The 17660-nt window shown below is 37.0% G+C and overlaps 1 protein-coding gene across 2 annotated transcripts in view; it reads left to right on the forward strand.

Moving 5' to 3' along the window:
• The window catches only part of LOC6049260 (GATA-binding factor C), a 30321-nt gene extending 16640 nt beyond the window's left edge, over nucleotides 1–13681 (forward strand). For both annotated transcript variants that reach the window (XM_038266851.1, XM_001866010.2), the window contains exons 3-7: nucleotides 147–298; nucleotides 2255–2389; nucleotides 5735–5906; nucleotides 5981–6168; nucleotides 10827–13681. In XM_038266851.1, coding sequence (XP_038122779.1) covers nucleotides 147–298; nucleotides 2255–2389; nucleotides 5735–5906; nucleotides 5981–6168; nucleotides 10827–10850 — 671 coding nt within the window. In that variant the 3' untranslated portion in view covers nucleotides 10851–13681. The remainder of the gene's footprint in view (nucleotides 1–146; nucleotides 299–2254; nucleotides 2390–5734; nucleotides 5907–5980; nucleotides 6169–10826) is intronic.
• Nucleotides 13682–17660: the final 3979 nt, after the last annotated feature.

Raw genomic sequence — 17660 nt, forward strand, 5'->3', positions numbered from 1 at the left:
ACTGTAATTCAACAAATGAACCCTCTTCAAAGTTAAAGTTTGGCAAAAAGAGAGATTCACCACTTTAAAGCTACTAACTCTACTAACAACCACAATTCTTTCAGGAGTCCCACAGTCTAACAAATCGCTTTCGTTTGCTTTTCCAGAGGGCCGCGAGTGCGTCAACTGCGGTGCGACGTCGACGCCGCTGTGGCGGCGGGACGCCACCGGCCACTACCTGTGCAATGCCTGCGGGCTGTACTACAAGATGAACGGCCAGAACCGGCCGCTGATCAAGCCCAAGCGGAAACCAGTTACCGTGAGTATCCTTTATTTTGCTAGTAAACTGAGGTGAAATTTGCAAACATTTCAAAATCATATCATAACAAATAAGTTACCGTCCCCATCAAAATCGTGTAAATTGATACTCCGGACCGATATACCTGCGGGTTCTGCGGTATCGTTCCGATTCGGTGGGAAGACCTACGTAACCGGAATCAACCTCTGTTTTGAGGCGCAGAAGTGGTGTGTAAATCGATACCGCGCACACGTTCGATAGCTCAGTTCTCACACTTATTTTTGCAACATATACCTTTAACGCTGCAGCTTCCTTGTCTGACATCCACACGTTTTGGGCTGCGAGAGATATGCAAGTGGAAGCATAAGCATTGTGCCTTGGCTTGAGGTGTCCTTTACATGATTTTCAACTTGTTACTGCTTGAATGTCGTAAAAATTAGTTGGTTTTACCAAATTGGTGAATTATCATCCGGAAGTCAATTTCCTTAAAGAATTCAATAACTCAACTTTTGTTCAACTTATTACGTTTACCTCAAGCCAAGGGATAGCGCGCAGCTTATGCTCAATAAATTTCACGCCTTTTTGGCACGGAATTAAACCCCCAGAAACAACCAGCAATATGCTCCGGTCCTTCCCTCTTTCTCGCTCGATCTCACTCTCTCTCTCTGGCTGGTTATGTTGCAAGGAAACAAGCCTTCCAGCTAATCGAGATCCTTTCAGAGGCGTCGACGGCGGACACAAGGGGAAGTACACCTCTTGGTACCGAGCTGCTGCCGGCGCGCAGACAATAATCCGTAGAAAGAGCCTCGAAATATAGACGCCCCCTTTTTGCAGCGAGTACCTTTTTATGTCTCAAAAAAGATATAATTGGTTGTTTGATATAAGGTCGTTTGGTTTAAACTTTCAATAGAGGAGTCCTAAATTTCTTATTTTATCTTTTGACTCTATATTTGGAAATCGGGTTTAAATTTATTATGACATAAAAATTTTAAATAGTTATATCAATTAATGATTATATCAAACCAACGTACCCCTCCTAATTTTATTGTGTCTCGTCGATTAATCAAGCAGCATCTCATAATCCTTGATGAGAGTGGTGGTGAGCCGTGAAAAGTGTGGCGGGAAAAGAGCAAATTTTGCGTCCCTCTCAACCGACTCCAGTGGGAAATTCTAGTTACGTGTATTAAGTCTCTTGCTCTTGCTTGTTTGTGGGAACTGATTGCTTGAGCACGTAGAACTTTTTAGCCGTAAAGTGACTGTCCTGGCTGTAGTTGTGGTGTTCCCAGGTCTGATGAATGTTGTGTTTTTTTTTGTATGACTCTGGAATCGATTGTTTTTGTTAACAAGGTTACGTGTCAGGTTTCTAGGAGGCACTTGATTTGAGTACCTTATTGTTTTGTAAATATAATTAATTTAGTGAAAATATGATTCAGTTTGAAGTTATTTAAATTTGCTTTAGAAACTTTTCATTTTCATCAACAAAAAACTGTTACTGGTCATTGGAAAGCAGCGCAAGGTCTAACACAACCTAATAACAGGGATTATGATAAGCTGTATCATGAAATATGATTTAATACTTTCCCATAATTTCGCTGCCGGCCAGTGAATATTGAAATACGAAAAGGTAGATCTCAAATAGAAACATCTAAAAAAACAATATTTTTCTTAAGGTTTTAATCATGCAAACAAAAAGTTAAAAAACCGTGAAGTGTAAAGGAATTGAGTCCAATTTATAACTAAAATAATTCCTCCACCTTAAATTACTTCCCACATCGCCCCATTAGTTGACAGATTTCACCTCTCAAGAAAAATAAGCAAAATAACACAATGCACTTTTCAAAGTCACACAAGCGCTGACTGATGGTGCTTGCCGAATGGCACATCCAAACCAGGCCGTAATTAAACTTTCGCCTTCTTGTCGCTGGCTTGTTTTCATGTAATAATAATTTCTTCTTTTATTTCTTGTTGCATTTTCAGTCCCAGCAGAGTGCGGCCCGGCGGGCGGGAACCTCGTGTGCAAACTGCAAAACCACGACCACCTCGCTGTGGAGGAGGAACCAGAGCGGCGAACCGGTCTGTAACGCCTGCGGACTGTACTACAAGTTGCATAACGTAAGTGTAACGGCTTTGTTCGTTGTGTGCAATTCAAGTTTTGGGATGGGACACCCGAAGTTCGATCCAGTTTGAAGTTTGTGGAAACTTTCTGAGGCAAATTTGAGTCTAAAGATCCGTGAAAACGACACAAAGAAAATGAACAATTGAACAATGTTACAGATGAGAAATTGAACAACTGAGACATGAACAAATAAACAACTGAAAACCCGAACAAATGAACAACAGAAGAACTGAACAACTGCACGGAAAAAATGAGTAACAAAATCGAAAACAAAGGTTCACGTATTGTTCACGATTTTCGGAACATTTTTTTCTTTGTGTGAACAAATTAACAATTCATACCTAAATAAAGTTGGTATTAGACTACGGCAAACAAACAATAACAATCACACATTTTAACATTTTGCCAGATTGTCTGCGCTGTTTGTTCGGCAACATTTGTTTGCAGAAACGTCAACTTGCATACATTTTGTCTTGTTTGCGAGTTTGTCGCAAACAAGTTTGCATGCTTGGCAAACTGTCAAACGCGAAAAAGTGCGAGTTTGCTTGTTTGTTTGCCATAGTCTAATACCTCCTTAACTGGAAAACTGTCCTGCTGAACCACTGAACAATTGAACAAATGAACAAATGAACACATGAAAAAATGAACAAATGAACAAATCAACAAATTAACAAATGAACAAATGAACAAATGAACAAATGAACAACTGAACAAATGAACAAATAAACAACAGTGAATCTGCACAAATGAACAATTCAACAACTGAAAGGCTGAACAAATGAACAACTCGGAAACAAATGAACAACCTTTCGACCTCGATGGCATTCAAAGACGTTTTTTTAATGGAACCATAATTAAAACACCCAATAATTCATTTTTGCTTCACCTGCAATTTTTTTTTTGTTTCGTTTTTTGAACAGTCACTCTGTTACACTGAAAAGCTGAACCAGTTTCCCCCCTGTTCACTTATTTCCGCATTTTGCTCGCCTCCGGTCCGGAAAAGCTGTGGAGGTCTCTTCTTTTTTTCCCCACATTCATGATTCGATTTTGATGAAGTTTTAATTTTTTGTTTAATGCTTCATACCCTGCCGAACAGAAGAAACGCTCAAAGTTTGGTTGGGGTCTCTGCCCCGGCCGAGAGAGCCCACAACTGGCAGTTTTGCATAAATTTGAATAATATTTTTGTCCATTAGATGTGCTTAATGAATGGAAAACACCACACTTTTCTCTTCCTCCCTCTCTTGCATTCTTCAATTATGCTATTTTTTTCGAAACTTCAGTTCGTCAGTGTCTTTCTGCTAACTGACAATTTTTTTCTCCCTCCATGAATTAGTCCACTCTAGTATGACATCCCCTCTACGAGGGTAGGGAGGCGCGGGGGTCCTACCCATACCGGAGCAATTAAATTTTTGCTTAGTCCAAACTTGGTTGGACCTGCCCCCTCCCACCAAACTCCGAGTCTCGAAAAAAGGGGGTGCTGATGGTGGACGTCATAAAATTGGGTTTATAGTTTTGTGCGCGCCAGATGATGGAATTACTAGCGGTGAGCTGAACCCAGGGATAGATGGAGAAAAATAAAATAAAAATCCAAACCACAACCCAAAAAGACCGTAATGAAAGCCATTGGTCACCTACTCTACAGTAGTTGGTGGTAGTGGAAGGCCCCCAGTTAGCAGTTAATTTTCGTTTTGTGTGTGTCGCGTTTTTTTTCCTAGGAAAAACAGTAAAAATCACGTTCACGTCATCGCGCGGTTGGCTCCTCGAGGGCCCTCGAGCCGGAGATTGATGTTGATTAAAAAACTAGCGGGTGGGAATGGAAAATGTGAAATTTTTTGACTGGGTGGAAAGTGTGCTGAAATGTGATGTGGGTGACAGTTTTTTAATGGTTTTTGGGGAAAAAGAAATAAAAACTGCAATTAATTTAAAACAATGAGCTGGAAAGCTTAATTTGAAAATGAAAACCTCAACCCTTCAATAGAAAACTAAAAATTAAGCATTTCAAAAAATTGCAAACTACAAGATGAAGCATCACAAATTCAGAACACAAACACTCATGACCAACTCATGGCTGTGCTGTCAGATTTACAGCTTTATCGAAGCGTCAAATACCTATACAATCATACAAAAAAAACATCTTAACAAATTCAATAAATACCTTTCCCTGATCATCATAAATTATGACTCAGCTGAAGGGTCTTTCAAACAACTACTCAAGTTTTATCAAACAAATTTTCAATCAAGTCTTCATAATTATCGCAATAGGAGATATTAGACTTTGACAAACAAGCTTGCACTTTTTGACAGATTGGCAATCTGCAAAACACAAAAAATGCGAGTTTGTTTATTTGTTTAATTATCATACATAGTCTAATACCACCTTAACTCATGACCAAGGTCGCCAGGAAAAAAAAATAAATCTAGTCTAGTACAAAAATAATCTGGAAAAACCAGAAATATTTTAATCCAAGATGGCGTCCAAAATGGCAGTGCTCTCTTGTTCTATCTAGATAGGAATCCCAGCAAGCTTAGTAGAGCACACGGGCATCGAAATGCCGAGAAAATGTATTTTGTAATGAAACAGACAAAAAACCAGTTACTTCACTGTCATAAACAGAACACCGAAAATTTGATGTCAAAAATGAGAAAATTAAAAAAAAAAACAAAAAAAAACCATTATTCGATCATTTGACGTTAATTTCGATAATCAAGAATGGACTGTATAAAGATCAAATGCTATTTTTTTCTTGCGTTTGCCTAATCTTTCACCGAATCGGCTCATCTGCCAATTTCGCTGGAACGCATCTGATGAAAAGCAATGATTCAAGCTCAAATTTCGAAATTTGTTACACAAATTACCCCAAAATTTTCGCTGCAATTTCACCACACCACCACATACTGGCGATCTTATCGAACTTTTTTCGCGCAGCGGGATTTCTCAACAGATGCTTCGAAGGCCCCTCAACCCTTCGCATGTTCTGCTGCTGCCACTGACTGCTCCGCAGTGGTGGTGGTCTCATTTTGCCTAATGAAGTTTAATGCACCGTACGAAACGCCAATTAACGCGCTTATTTCGTCGTCTTTCATCATCTTGATCAGAGGGGGGAGAGCCCACGTGACACTCGGCCGCCGCGAGGATCTCTGATTTGCGCGACGACTGCGGGATTTATTTCAGAACATTTGGACGGCACCCTGTGTTAATTATGCATTTTTGGCTGACGACTTTCGCGAGTTCTCGATCTGATAAGGTGTCGCTCACAGCAGAAGAGTTCTGCGAGAGCGGCTACCGCGCAAACGAACCCCTTGACTAATGAGTACGATTTCGCTTTCTCACTTTCAAACAGGTGGACCGACCGCTGACGATGAAGAAGGAGGGCATCCAGACGCGGAACCGCAAGCTGACGGCCAAATCGAAGAAGCGAAAATCCACGCCCGGGTACAGCTTCTCCTTCGGCGATCTCATGAACCCGCTGGACCACAACAAGTCCTTCCCGGGGGCGTTCCCGACGACGATGGGTAAGTCACCTCACCATCCTCTTGAGACCCGGCAAATCGCTAACCTCAAAAATTCCCCCCAAACGTTCTTCCAGGTCAACACGCGCACCTGTCCGGTGGGTTGCACCCGGCCCACTCGCACATGCACAGCGGTTGGTACACGACCGGACTCGGATCGCTGGGATCTGGGAGCAGCCTGCAGAACGGATTTAGCAGTGGGGCACCGCTGGGAACCGGCGCGGTAGCGCACCCCCAGTCCTACCATCTGGGGTTGAATTCGATGGTGAGTTTCATTTGAGCACTACCGCTAGAAAGACACAAGGAATTGCGCTTATTGCCCGTTTGCGTCAATGGAATGTCGCACTCATAACTTTGAAACGAACCATCAATCATGTGGTGTCTTCATCAATATCAACTTGTAGACACATGTAGTGAGGCACTTCGGACGAGGTGTTTTACGATAATAATGTATGTAAACGAAGAGGCATTGGCTTTGGGCAAGGTTGGACTCACTACGATGTACCAAAAGGTTTTTATACACTTTAAAATACAAGGCTTTGATACGAATAAAAGTATAGTATAAACTAAGCAAAAAATGTCCGTCTGACGCTTAAATATGTCAACATTTAAAAAAATATATTTCTGAACACAAATAAAATCAATACAAGATGATGTAATCTTCAAAATCACGACCCGAGCAGACGGAAATAACTTGGGAATAACATTTTTTGATATTTGAAAATACTAGGCCAATAACATTTTATGTTTTATAACAAGATTTGTTATTCGTCATTATTAGGGTTAGTGAAATTTCACGATTTCGCGGACAGCGTGAAATCCGCGAAATTTGGCTTTTTCCGCGAAATTCCGTGAAATTTTATGTTTGTATGAAAATGTAACGATTTTTCATAAAATAACTTGTCAAACTCAAAAAGGAATAAAAATAATGTCATGAACTACTGTAGAATTAAGCGAGTGAATACCCTGGTTTTATTACTAATATAAGGTTAATGATTTTTTACGGTTTCGTAGACGGCGTGATATTCGTTAAATTTATCAATTTTCTCGAATCATTGAATGCAAATATAGGCAAAAAAAATAAAAAATAAAAATGTTGAAATAACAAGCCATAGTTTCAACATTTGGATGGAAAAGGGTTTTAAAATGCATTTTACACTAGTTCAGTAGTTTTGCAATCATTAGTTTTCAAAAAATGTAAGATCTGACGAAAACAACAATTTTTGAAAAAAAACATTTTGCGATAACAAACATCGAACATTTTCAAAAATTCGAAAGATTTTTAAATCAACCCAAACATTCTTAAAATGATCCCAAACATTCTAAAAATGGAATGAAAAACGCAGGGGAATGAATTTTAAATTTATTTTAGCTGATCCATTGAAATGTTTAAGTTTTTCGAAAAAATATTTTTTGTCCCCTGATTTTTCGGGCCATCTTCGAAGGGATGGGGAGGGGGGAGGGAGACAAAAACTTTTAATAAAATTTGTACTAGCCTAACAGCTTAATAAATATTTCACCCAAAAAGAAAAGAAATTTTATTAGTTTTCATTTAAAAAGCTTGATTATACATGTGTGTCAAGTTGATATGAACCATTTGAAGAAATGTTGAGATTTTTTAGTTTTTTAGAAACTAGCAAAATTTAGTAATATTTTCATTCGCTGTACTAAAAATTTTAGTGCTATTTTATTTGAAAGGTATAGTTTTGAAAGAAATTAAAAAAATCAAGGTTTGTTTTATTCAAAATAAAATTAAGAGTATTTTTTTATTTTTGGAATCATATTCTAAAAACATAACAATTTTTTTTGGGCCTGTTTAATTTTAACGATATTTGTTTATTTGGGTAGATGATTCCCTTGAAAGTTAAAAAATACTTTTTTTTGTTTTCTCTTCTCATTTAGAATAAAAATTTAGATTTTGTTAAAAATTATATTATTTTTTCAAAATGTTTATAAATTTAGTTTTTGAAAAATGAGCTAAAACCCTTAAAAAATATGTTTAATGGGCTAAATGACGCAGAAAATTCAATTTATTTTACTCATTTTGACTGAACAAATCTAGCTTTGATATGAAATTCAATCAAATGTAAAATGATATAACAGAAGCAAATTAGCGAATTATGTTAGTTATAATGTTAGTCGAATATTAAAAGAGCAGTTCAGTAAATGAGAATACGCGTGCCCTACTCATTTTGTTTCAAAAAATATATAGAGCCCATCCAATAACCAGGAGGATTTTTTTTAATCGGAAGAATTTTTTTGTCGCATTCAAATTTAGTAAATTTTTTTTTACATAATAATTCATAATGAAGTAGTTTCTGTGATTTAAACATAGGATTTTCAGAGTTATTTTAACATTTTTCAAGTTCCACGAAATTTGCGTGAAATTTGATGTTTTGAAATTGAGGTCCCCGTGAAATGTGCAATTTTCGAGCGTGAAAAATCACTAAGCCTAGTCATTATGATTTTTTTGTTGTTGGATTGTTATTGTAATGACAGGATGTCACTGGAAAGCCGGAGGGCTGGATTTGTTTTCCTGCTTGTTGGCTGATTCCAACGAGGAGGCCAGCATCCACGCCAGCATCTCACCGGAATAAAACCGAAGCTGAACTTGGTGAGTTCGTTTCATGTTGTTTGTTTAGTGAGTGGTACTGAGTGAGTGAGATTGGAATGAACGGAAGAAGCTTCGGCAGTGTTTGACATTTGTGGATCATGTGGATCCTAAACGTTCCACAGAAGTGTTGCCATATGGTGAAAATGCAACCCGGCTGCAGACTTTTTAGAATTTAACAGAAATGTGTGTTTTAAAGAATGCTAAAGGTTGCAGTTAGTCACATTTGATCACGCACGGTTATATGTACGGTTTTAAATAACTTTTCTATACTGAATGTTGCTGATCTTCAAATCGAGGAAGCATCAATGTGTGTGTGGGTGAGTGAGTGATTGTGTTTTGTCTGTATATTTTTCAGCTAATAATAATTTAATTATTTTAATTATTTGAAGAAAATAATTTAAATATGCTGATTAATCCCATTACACTAAAAATAAATGATAACTAAGTATGCTTTTTGAATCGGTCGTTTTAATGAAACATCTAAATCCTACATTCAAAATATAACAAATGGGTAAATAATGAATGTTTACTCCTTATCGCTGTAAGAGTTTAAAATCAAAATATCAATTATGAGTTAAATTATTTACAACCTCGAATTTCGCTTAAATATACTATAATTTAAATGACAATTTAAACTTCTCTCTACTCTTACAGTTGATAGAATGAGTTTAACAACAAACATGTTAAAACTGTGATTAATCAGCATTGCTTTTACCTGAGAAAATGGTTGGTTTAGTAATACGACAGTCAATTTAATCATGCACGGCTTCGTCGCGTTGTTTCTGCCGTGGTTTAAAATATAAAAAATATAAATCATGCATCTTTAACACTATACAATCACAAGTATAAGTTTAATAATAAAAAAACTAACTCTACTTGATTTGCCCGCAATACCTTTCGGGGTATATCCTAGGGTTCTACCTCTCCTACTAAAATTGAGTCCAAAACCTCCCTACAAACATCTATACCACTAAGGTGACGTAGGGGTCCCTGCGCACTTTAGATAGGTGTTTACTAACATTCCTTCATTTCCCCGAGGATAGCTTGGACCCGGCGTGGACCCCCTTATGCCCTGGGCTGTATTACACACTCATCAAAAGATGAAGACATGGTATCTCCCGTGTTGGATTATTGTTCCGGATGAGGGTCTAACACAACCAGACCAAACAGTGGGATAAGCGTTGTGGAGCCTTCCGGTGGTGGGGCGTCCTCCAAATGCTAATGCTAATGCTAATGGATTGTTATTGTAATGACAGACTAATAACATTGTTAGTTGTTCTGCGAACAAATATTTGTTAATATTTTTTATTATTTTAATAACTAATCCGATCATCCCTGGTGTTCTTTCATAACAAATAATGTCATTCCAAAGTTGTTTTGACTTTCAACCAATACAATATCAATAACAAATTTTGTTATGATAACATGAACTGTTATTAAACCCTTATGCAAAAATGGATTTTTTAAGAAGATTTCATGACACTTTCTGTCATTTTAACAGTATTTGTTATTGAAATGGCATGAATTTCGTTATTACCGTCTGCCCGGGGATCAAATAAAAATAAAAATAAAACATCAAAGCTATAAAAATCCATGCAATATTTGCTTCACCCACATTGCAATATTTTGCCATATTTGTGCAAACAAAACATCGATGTTTTGAGGAATCATTGCAAAATTTGTCCAAGTTCGACTAGAGTTGTCAATTTGGAATTTTGTTTTCTATAAATGTGCAAAATGCATTAAGACTTTTTGTTAATTTTTGGCCAAACTAGAAGTTGATTATTTTCGATTTTTCTTAAAACGTAAATTTTTTATTTAATTACCTAAAAAGAAAAAGTTATTTATTGATATTAAACATGTAGAAATTGTGAAGAGTAAATCATATTTTATCATATTTCTCATTTCCTGTAAGTTTTGTCTCATCGATTTTTCTTTGTCTTTTTTGATTAGGATGAAATATCTCCTCATGCCAAAAAATACTAATTTGCATAGTTTGTTTTTGCACACAAACGAAAATTTAGAGATTCAAGTGAATTACTCATTTTTAAAAACAGCATGCTGATAAAAAAAACACAGGGCAAGTCCCAAGCATAAGATTAAGTGTTAAAATTTCGCGATAAAAGGGAAGTTTTATTGAGTTTAATAGACAAACCTCTATAAAGCCTTTGTGAAACATTTGAGTTGACTTAACGATCAATCGACTTAAACTTTAAATTGCTCCACATTAACCAATCAATTAACTCTGAATCCTGACAAGCAATTCCTTTAATCATTTTTTCTCCTCCTCTCTCTTCTCTCCTCAACAGAGCTGGCGCTCGGAATACACGTGACTAATGGGCCAGTAAATCCGGACTCCAAACACACACCCAAACCGTACCCGTACAGTTTAAGCACCTTTTGGTAGCAGCAAAAAAAATCAACAAAAAAAAGTGGCACGTGCACCTCCGGCTGACTGACTAAGCCGCATGTGTGCAAACTAGAAGGAAAAAAACAAACGGGTTCTAAGCAGCAGCAGCACCAGCAGCAGCAGCCCGCCCGAAAAGCCGCCGCAATAAGTTGATATTAGTACAATTTTAGATTTAGTCGCCACAGCAGTCGCCGCGCACCGATTATTATCTTTCAAAAAGAGACAATTACATTGATTTATGTCATCGTTGGTTTTTCCACCCGGCCTTTTTTTCCCGCCACCCACAAATCAGGCTCGAACCATGGGCTCAAACCATGGCTCAAAATCGCACCGCCCGGCCAACCAATAAAGCCCCGAGCATTTCACGGTAATTGATTTCCGGCACACTAACGAGTGCGTTTTCGAAAAATACAGAATAAAAAAACTGTTGGTTTTGCAAACATCTGTCTGAAAAAGGTACACTCAGTTGATTGGGAATGGTTGAAATTTCAAAATGCTTAAAATATAAACTTTATTCTCTTGAAAAGAAATTATAAAATGATGGTAGGTCAAGATTGATTCAGCAAATTTTGATCCCGGAAAAAAATTCAAGCCATTAAAGCAATTTCTGGATTAATCCAAAATGGCAAATCAAATTTAGTTTTGAAACAAATTAAGCTTAAAAATGATCTAAAATATTACTAGAATAATTGGTAGAATAATTCTGCTCAAAAGCTTGACATGAAGACTTTCGGATATTTTTGTTTTGATAGTCATAAAAAATGTTGTATTTTTTTTTTTTTTTTTCAACATCTTTTGCATATTTTTCTTAAACAAGTCAAGTCACCAAACTAATGATTTTATTTTCCCATAGACAATTGAAATTTGGTTCAAAACTGGGTTATTTACAATTTGATTTATCGGTTGAATGATAATTTATAAGAATAATATTCATTTTATTATTCATTATAATTCTTAATATTTCTCTTTTTTGAGCTGATCTAGTTTCCACACAAAAAATCAATTTAACTGCTTAGACTAAAAACATCAAAATTATGTTTTAAAGTCATTCATCAACTAAAATTTTGAATTTTAAAAAAAATCAAAGATTTTTTTGAACCCAATGAAAAAAATCTTGAAAATCATTTTAAAAAGCCACATTTTATTTTCTAAAAACTCGTCATGATTTGTTTAAAAAAGAATAAGAATACATGTAAAGTTGTTGAAAAACTAGATGCAAAAAAAATAAAAATTTGACCTAAACACGGAAAACCAACTACTAAAGTTAAAACTCGGAAAAAGGACTTCAATTTAGCGGTCAATTCGAATGATCAAAAACTCACCACAGCCTTAAACCTTAAATTCACCACAGCTCGTGTTTGACAGTTGCTTAAAACTGTTTAAACGTACACTATTATACAGTTTGTGCGCGTTCGCAACGAGATGGTTTTAGTGAGCATTGATTTTTTTTTTTCAAAAATGTTCAATGATTCATCTCTGTTTGTCTGTGCTTGGACCATCGTTTTTTTTTTTTTTAACTGAGATCAATGAAGAAGCTTCATAAGAATTTGAAGCTTTTTAATGTTAAAGTATTTTTAAATTACGAAATTATTCTAAATGATCAATAATTTTCCACTAAACTGAGTGTAGCCACAGTTGCGAAAATGATATACTAGGTTTCAGTTTCAGTTTAGATATCAGTCAGTTTTTGACGCCGGAAATGAGCTCTGCGCGTGCTAGTTGGTGGGTGCGAGGGAAGAAGTAACTGATGTCGGAACACCACCCACAAATCATGAGACGCCTCGCTAGGCGCCTCTGAGCACCGTTTATCTGTTCGTTAGCGGCAAAAATTTCAGAACCCATAACTCTCTCGTTAGAGCAAGCAAAGGCACACAGATTTTCCACCAACAGTCAAAACAGGAGAAGTGCGCGGAAGAGTTATGGGCACTTCTGTGCACTATCATCATTCAGCTCGAAACCCACCCAGTCACAAAATCCACCCGAAAAAAATATTAGAAAAAAAACGAAAAAAAATCTTCACCACCCCAAAACAAGCAGGTTGGGATTGGGTCTAAAAAGTGCAAAGATTTTAGGTAGTTTAATCATATTTGATTGTTTTTCTATTTTGTTCTAAGTGAGGCAAATTATATTTTTATTATATCGCTATTAATAATATTATTATTATTATTATTTTGTCACATACAAACAAACACAAACAAAACACCCCCTTCCCTGTTGGTAGCTCAAAATTAAGTTTAGCTAGCACAAATTAAGAACAGCAGCAGGTTTTAAGTTAATGTGTATAGTCAGAGACTGTTGCGTGTGCGGATCGACGCCGCCCGTGAGGCATAAACCCGTATAAATGGAAATGTGTATAGGCTTAAGGCTCAAAAAAGGAAGAAACAGTATATATGTATGAAAATAACTTATAATAAAATATTTGTACAAAGTGTATATTTAAATGGATGGACAAATAGCTACATAATACGTGTACATAGCGCAAAAATATATGTAGAAAAAATAAAAATAGTTCAGCTCAATATAAAAGAAAAAAACAATTAAAAACTAAAAAAAGTATCGGATTTTTAAACACAAACAAACACACACACAGAAAAAAACAACAACAACAAGTAAAAATTTCTTAGTAATCATTTTATGGGAATATAACTTCTTCTGTATTGGAATGTGAACCCACTGCCATAAAATTTTATTTAAATAATTGTTGTGATCTATTGTGATAAGGAGGCATACAAATAAAACAAGAAAATCAATCAACTTGGGTAGTGTTTGTCATTTTTTTTAAAGTAAATACCACCGAAACATTACCAGGCCCTCCCCCCCAACCAGTAATCCATCATCTATGAGCCCCCCATGGAAGGAGTGTATTTCCTTAAGAACTGATCGAAAAAATGCTCATTTTGGGCTCTGATGAAATCGAAGTTCCTCCCGGCTTATCTACGCACTTCCGATGGAAGCCAAGGCTCATCAGCAGCGTTGGCGACAGCGACATCTATGCTTGTTTATGGGAACTCACATCAGTCACTAGAGGAGGATTTGCTCGATTTTTCCCATACAAGCTTGGTACCCACTTGGGTAATTTTCCCGTGTGCTTGTCTGTGCTTCTGGCCGTGTTCGTGTACATTAGTGTGCCCAAAAAAATGACCCCCTGCCCCACAAGCGAAAAACAACTTATTGGGTTATTTTAAGCATCTGTGCAAATTTTGAGCGAAATTGGTACCCGAGCCTAAAGTTGGTGAAAAAAATGTTTTGCATACAAAAATTACTTTTTTAAATCGCAAATAAGTTTTTCGGATCGAGTTTTACAGCTTTGATATTTGCTACAAAGTTGTAGAGCATTAAATTTTCAATAAGAATCTCAGAATATTTGGATGGGAGTAGCGCACCCTGCAGACCAAACCATAAGAAAACTGGGTTTTCCATACATTTATTCGATTTTTCCCATACAAACTTCACCTTCGAGTATCAATGGGTAAATGTAGACCGATTTCGCTCATATTTGGCTCAGAGTCCTAAAATAGCTATTCTGGGCACCCTATGTGTACATGCACCTAACCACGTAGGTGCCTCTTCCTGGTCGTTCCCGTGGCCGTGCTCTAGGCCGTGTCCTTGTCCGGACTCCTGCCCGTGCTTCTGGCCGTTTTCGTGTCCCTGGCCGTGTAGGTGCTTGTTCCTGGTCATTCCCGTGGCCGTGTCCTTGCCGTGTTCCTGGCCGTGTTTGTGTCCATGCGAAACGGAACAAGCGGAACAAAATTATAAATGCAAAGTCCCGGAACTGACACCTGTCAAAAAAGTTCATTCGGTTGTTTACCATTGAGGTTAAGTTCCGAGCTTTTCTCGTTTATTGCTTGTTTTGGCGGTAGACTCACCGGACTTAACTTAAGAAGACTGGTAGGACTGACGATTGCTTAGGGAGCGTTCTTTTATTACGTAACGCAAATTTTGTGATTTTTGACTCCCCCCCCCTCCTTCGTAACAAATCGTTACAGATGAGCGATCCCCCCTACGCCCCCCCCCCCTTTGTAACGCGTAACACAAGGTCTTTTTGCATATTTTTATGAGTGCTTATATGCAAACATAATTTTTCAACCCCCCCCCCCCCCTCCCCCAATTTTCGTAACATTTCGTAACAGACGTCGACACCCCCCTAACTGGGTTACGTAATTATTAACAAGGGTCCTGATTGCTCCAAAAAGACTCATTCAAACGCGATCACAACCCGAACGCGACAAAAAAAAACTTATCTGACCGTTTCCCACCGTTTGTCACTTCCACACCAATCGCTACCGAATACTCTTTCTTACGCTCCCGCTCTCACTCAGCGAATGGCTCAGAGAGGTTGATTGCGATTTGCCGCTCAAAGCTGACTCAAAGTAGTCGGCGATCGGCTTTGTTTTAATCATTTATTAAACTGATTTAAATCTTCGTTATCAGAAATGATTTGAAATTAAATTCAAATACATTAAATTCACGGCAAACTGTGGTAGTGATGGCCAAAAGAGCGACGCGCTGTTGTTTTGTTAAATTCTCTCCTCTCTGAACATAATTCGTTTGTGACGCGGGTCGATGAAGTATTTGTATCACTATAAGAAGCGATTGACCAATCCGCTATCAGCTAGCGAGTCGTGTTCGCTCGCGAATAGTTGGACGCTCCAGTCGGCTAAGATTTGTTCGGCGTTGCGTGAGAGATTTCTGATCTTTGAACCAATACGTTATGGACAATTCCAAAAAAGTGTCCACGTGGTTTGTGGATGGTCCCGAAGGTTCCTTGGCCGAAATATTTAGACTCGTAATATTTTTCATGACATATTAAAAAATGGTGAAGTTGTGTTAAAAGGGTTCGAAGATAAGATTTTTTGAAAAATAAATGCTGGGATTTTCGACGCACCGCGCGCATAAACGAGAAAATTGCGAAAATGGGAAAAACAACTTTTTTTACTCAAACTGCCATAACATTCAAATCTTTCAATCACGGTGTTAGTCACCCTCATGGTAAAATAGAAAATATGGATTCAATTAATTCAGCCAAGGAATTCCCACACCCATTTTGGGCCCGATCGCTAAAACTTTTTTTTTCGAATCATGCTGTTTCCGTGAGGAATGGTATCATTTATCATAATAGGGTAGAGGACCCAGTTTTCGCCCTGCTCCAGTTTTCGCCCACCTACTGGATTTAATCTGTATTTCGCAAACTCATACCGTTTTTTGGTTGAATTTATTATGCTGGTGTACACATTCTTTCATTTCAATCACTAATTGAAACTTTCCTATTGAATTTCTATTGTTTATTAAGTTTTTATAAGCTTTTCAAAAAAGCCTTACTGCAGCCGCCATATTTTTGTCAATTTATACTACAGCGGGTAATAATGTTAATTAGGGAAAACAACTCATTTTGTCCAAAAATAATGTAATTGAATAATTCATTAGTTCACTGTATATATGAATTTCATGAAAATCTAGTGATTTACCTGTTTTAAACGTTTACCAGAGGTTATTTCAATAAAATAAGGTGGGCGATTTCTGGGGTCATGAAAAAACATTCAATCCAATTTTCGACCAGGGCGAAATCTAGTATTGTGTTTTAAGATTTTATCTAGAACCAGTTTTCGTTTACCATAAAAACTTTTCTAATCGCAGCGAAATGTGCTTGAAAATATATTTGGAGAATTCTAGATTATTTTTAAAGGTTCAATAATCATTTAAATTACTTTCATGCATAAGGGGTTTTGGTTCAAATGTTGTAAAAGTTTACTAATACATAGGAGAACAAATTAAGCAGAGGATGGAGAAGTAGTTACACATGTGCTTTAATATTCTTATTAAGAGGTAGGGGAATAGCATCTAATTCCAGCGTGCCTCTAGTGTTGGCAGGTCAGAACTTTGACATTCAATTAAAGATAATTAAAAGCGTTTTCAACTGAAATCGAGTAATAAATAGCTCAATAAGAAGTGAGCAAGCAAGTTTCTATCAAAAGTTTTGCAAAATGAGTTGTTTAAATGGTGAAAATGAGCAAATTGGATGGAATTAGAACCGAGTGGTTAACCTGCCAAACATAGGAGAATTTCCCCTACTCGATGTTTTATATTGAGTCAATTCGGGAGCAAATGACCCATAGGGTTAAAGCTCCCCTAACAAAATCAACAACAACATGGAGCTAATTGTAACTGTGTGCCCTTATCTTGGGCGAACAGGGACACATGAGTTCTATCACAAATTTTGATTCAGTCATATTTTTTTAGTGAAAGTGAGAACATGTTTTGGTTTTAGTTATACTGGACAGAGAATCTCAAAATAAGTAGGATACCTGAAAAAAAACTCCTGGGATTTTTTGAACCTCAATTCATAATATGTACGACAACATATGTGCACATCAATGAAATTTAGCTTCGGGAACATGTTGTGTATCAATAGGAGACCATATTTGCTTAGCTTTGTGTCATAATTTCATTTGATTTCTTGATTTTTGTCGTGGGCGAAAACTGATTCCAAGGGTGGGCGAAAATTGGATTTAGGGGGGCGAAAATACGCTCTTCAGAACACTTTATTAAAACGCAAAATTTTAACAAAAATGAGCATGTAAATGATAAAAACCTTGTGGAAACTTAAAATCAAATAGTTTATCAATGTTCTACAACAAATAGAACCAAAAACCATAAATTGTCATCAAATTCTCATCAAATTTCCTAGATTGCCACTATAAAGTGGGCGATTTGTGGGTCCTCTACCCTAATGTAA

Source organism: Culex quinquefasciatus, chromosome 1 (genome assembly GCF_015732765.1).
Source record: "Culex quinquefasciatus strain JHB chromosome 1, VPISU_Cqui_1.0_pri_paternal, whole genome shotgun sequence".
Taxonomy (NCBI): domain Eukaryota; kingdom Metazoa; phylum Arthropoda; class Insecta; order Diptera; family Culicidae; genus Culex; species Culex quinquefasciatus.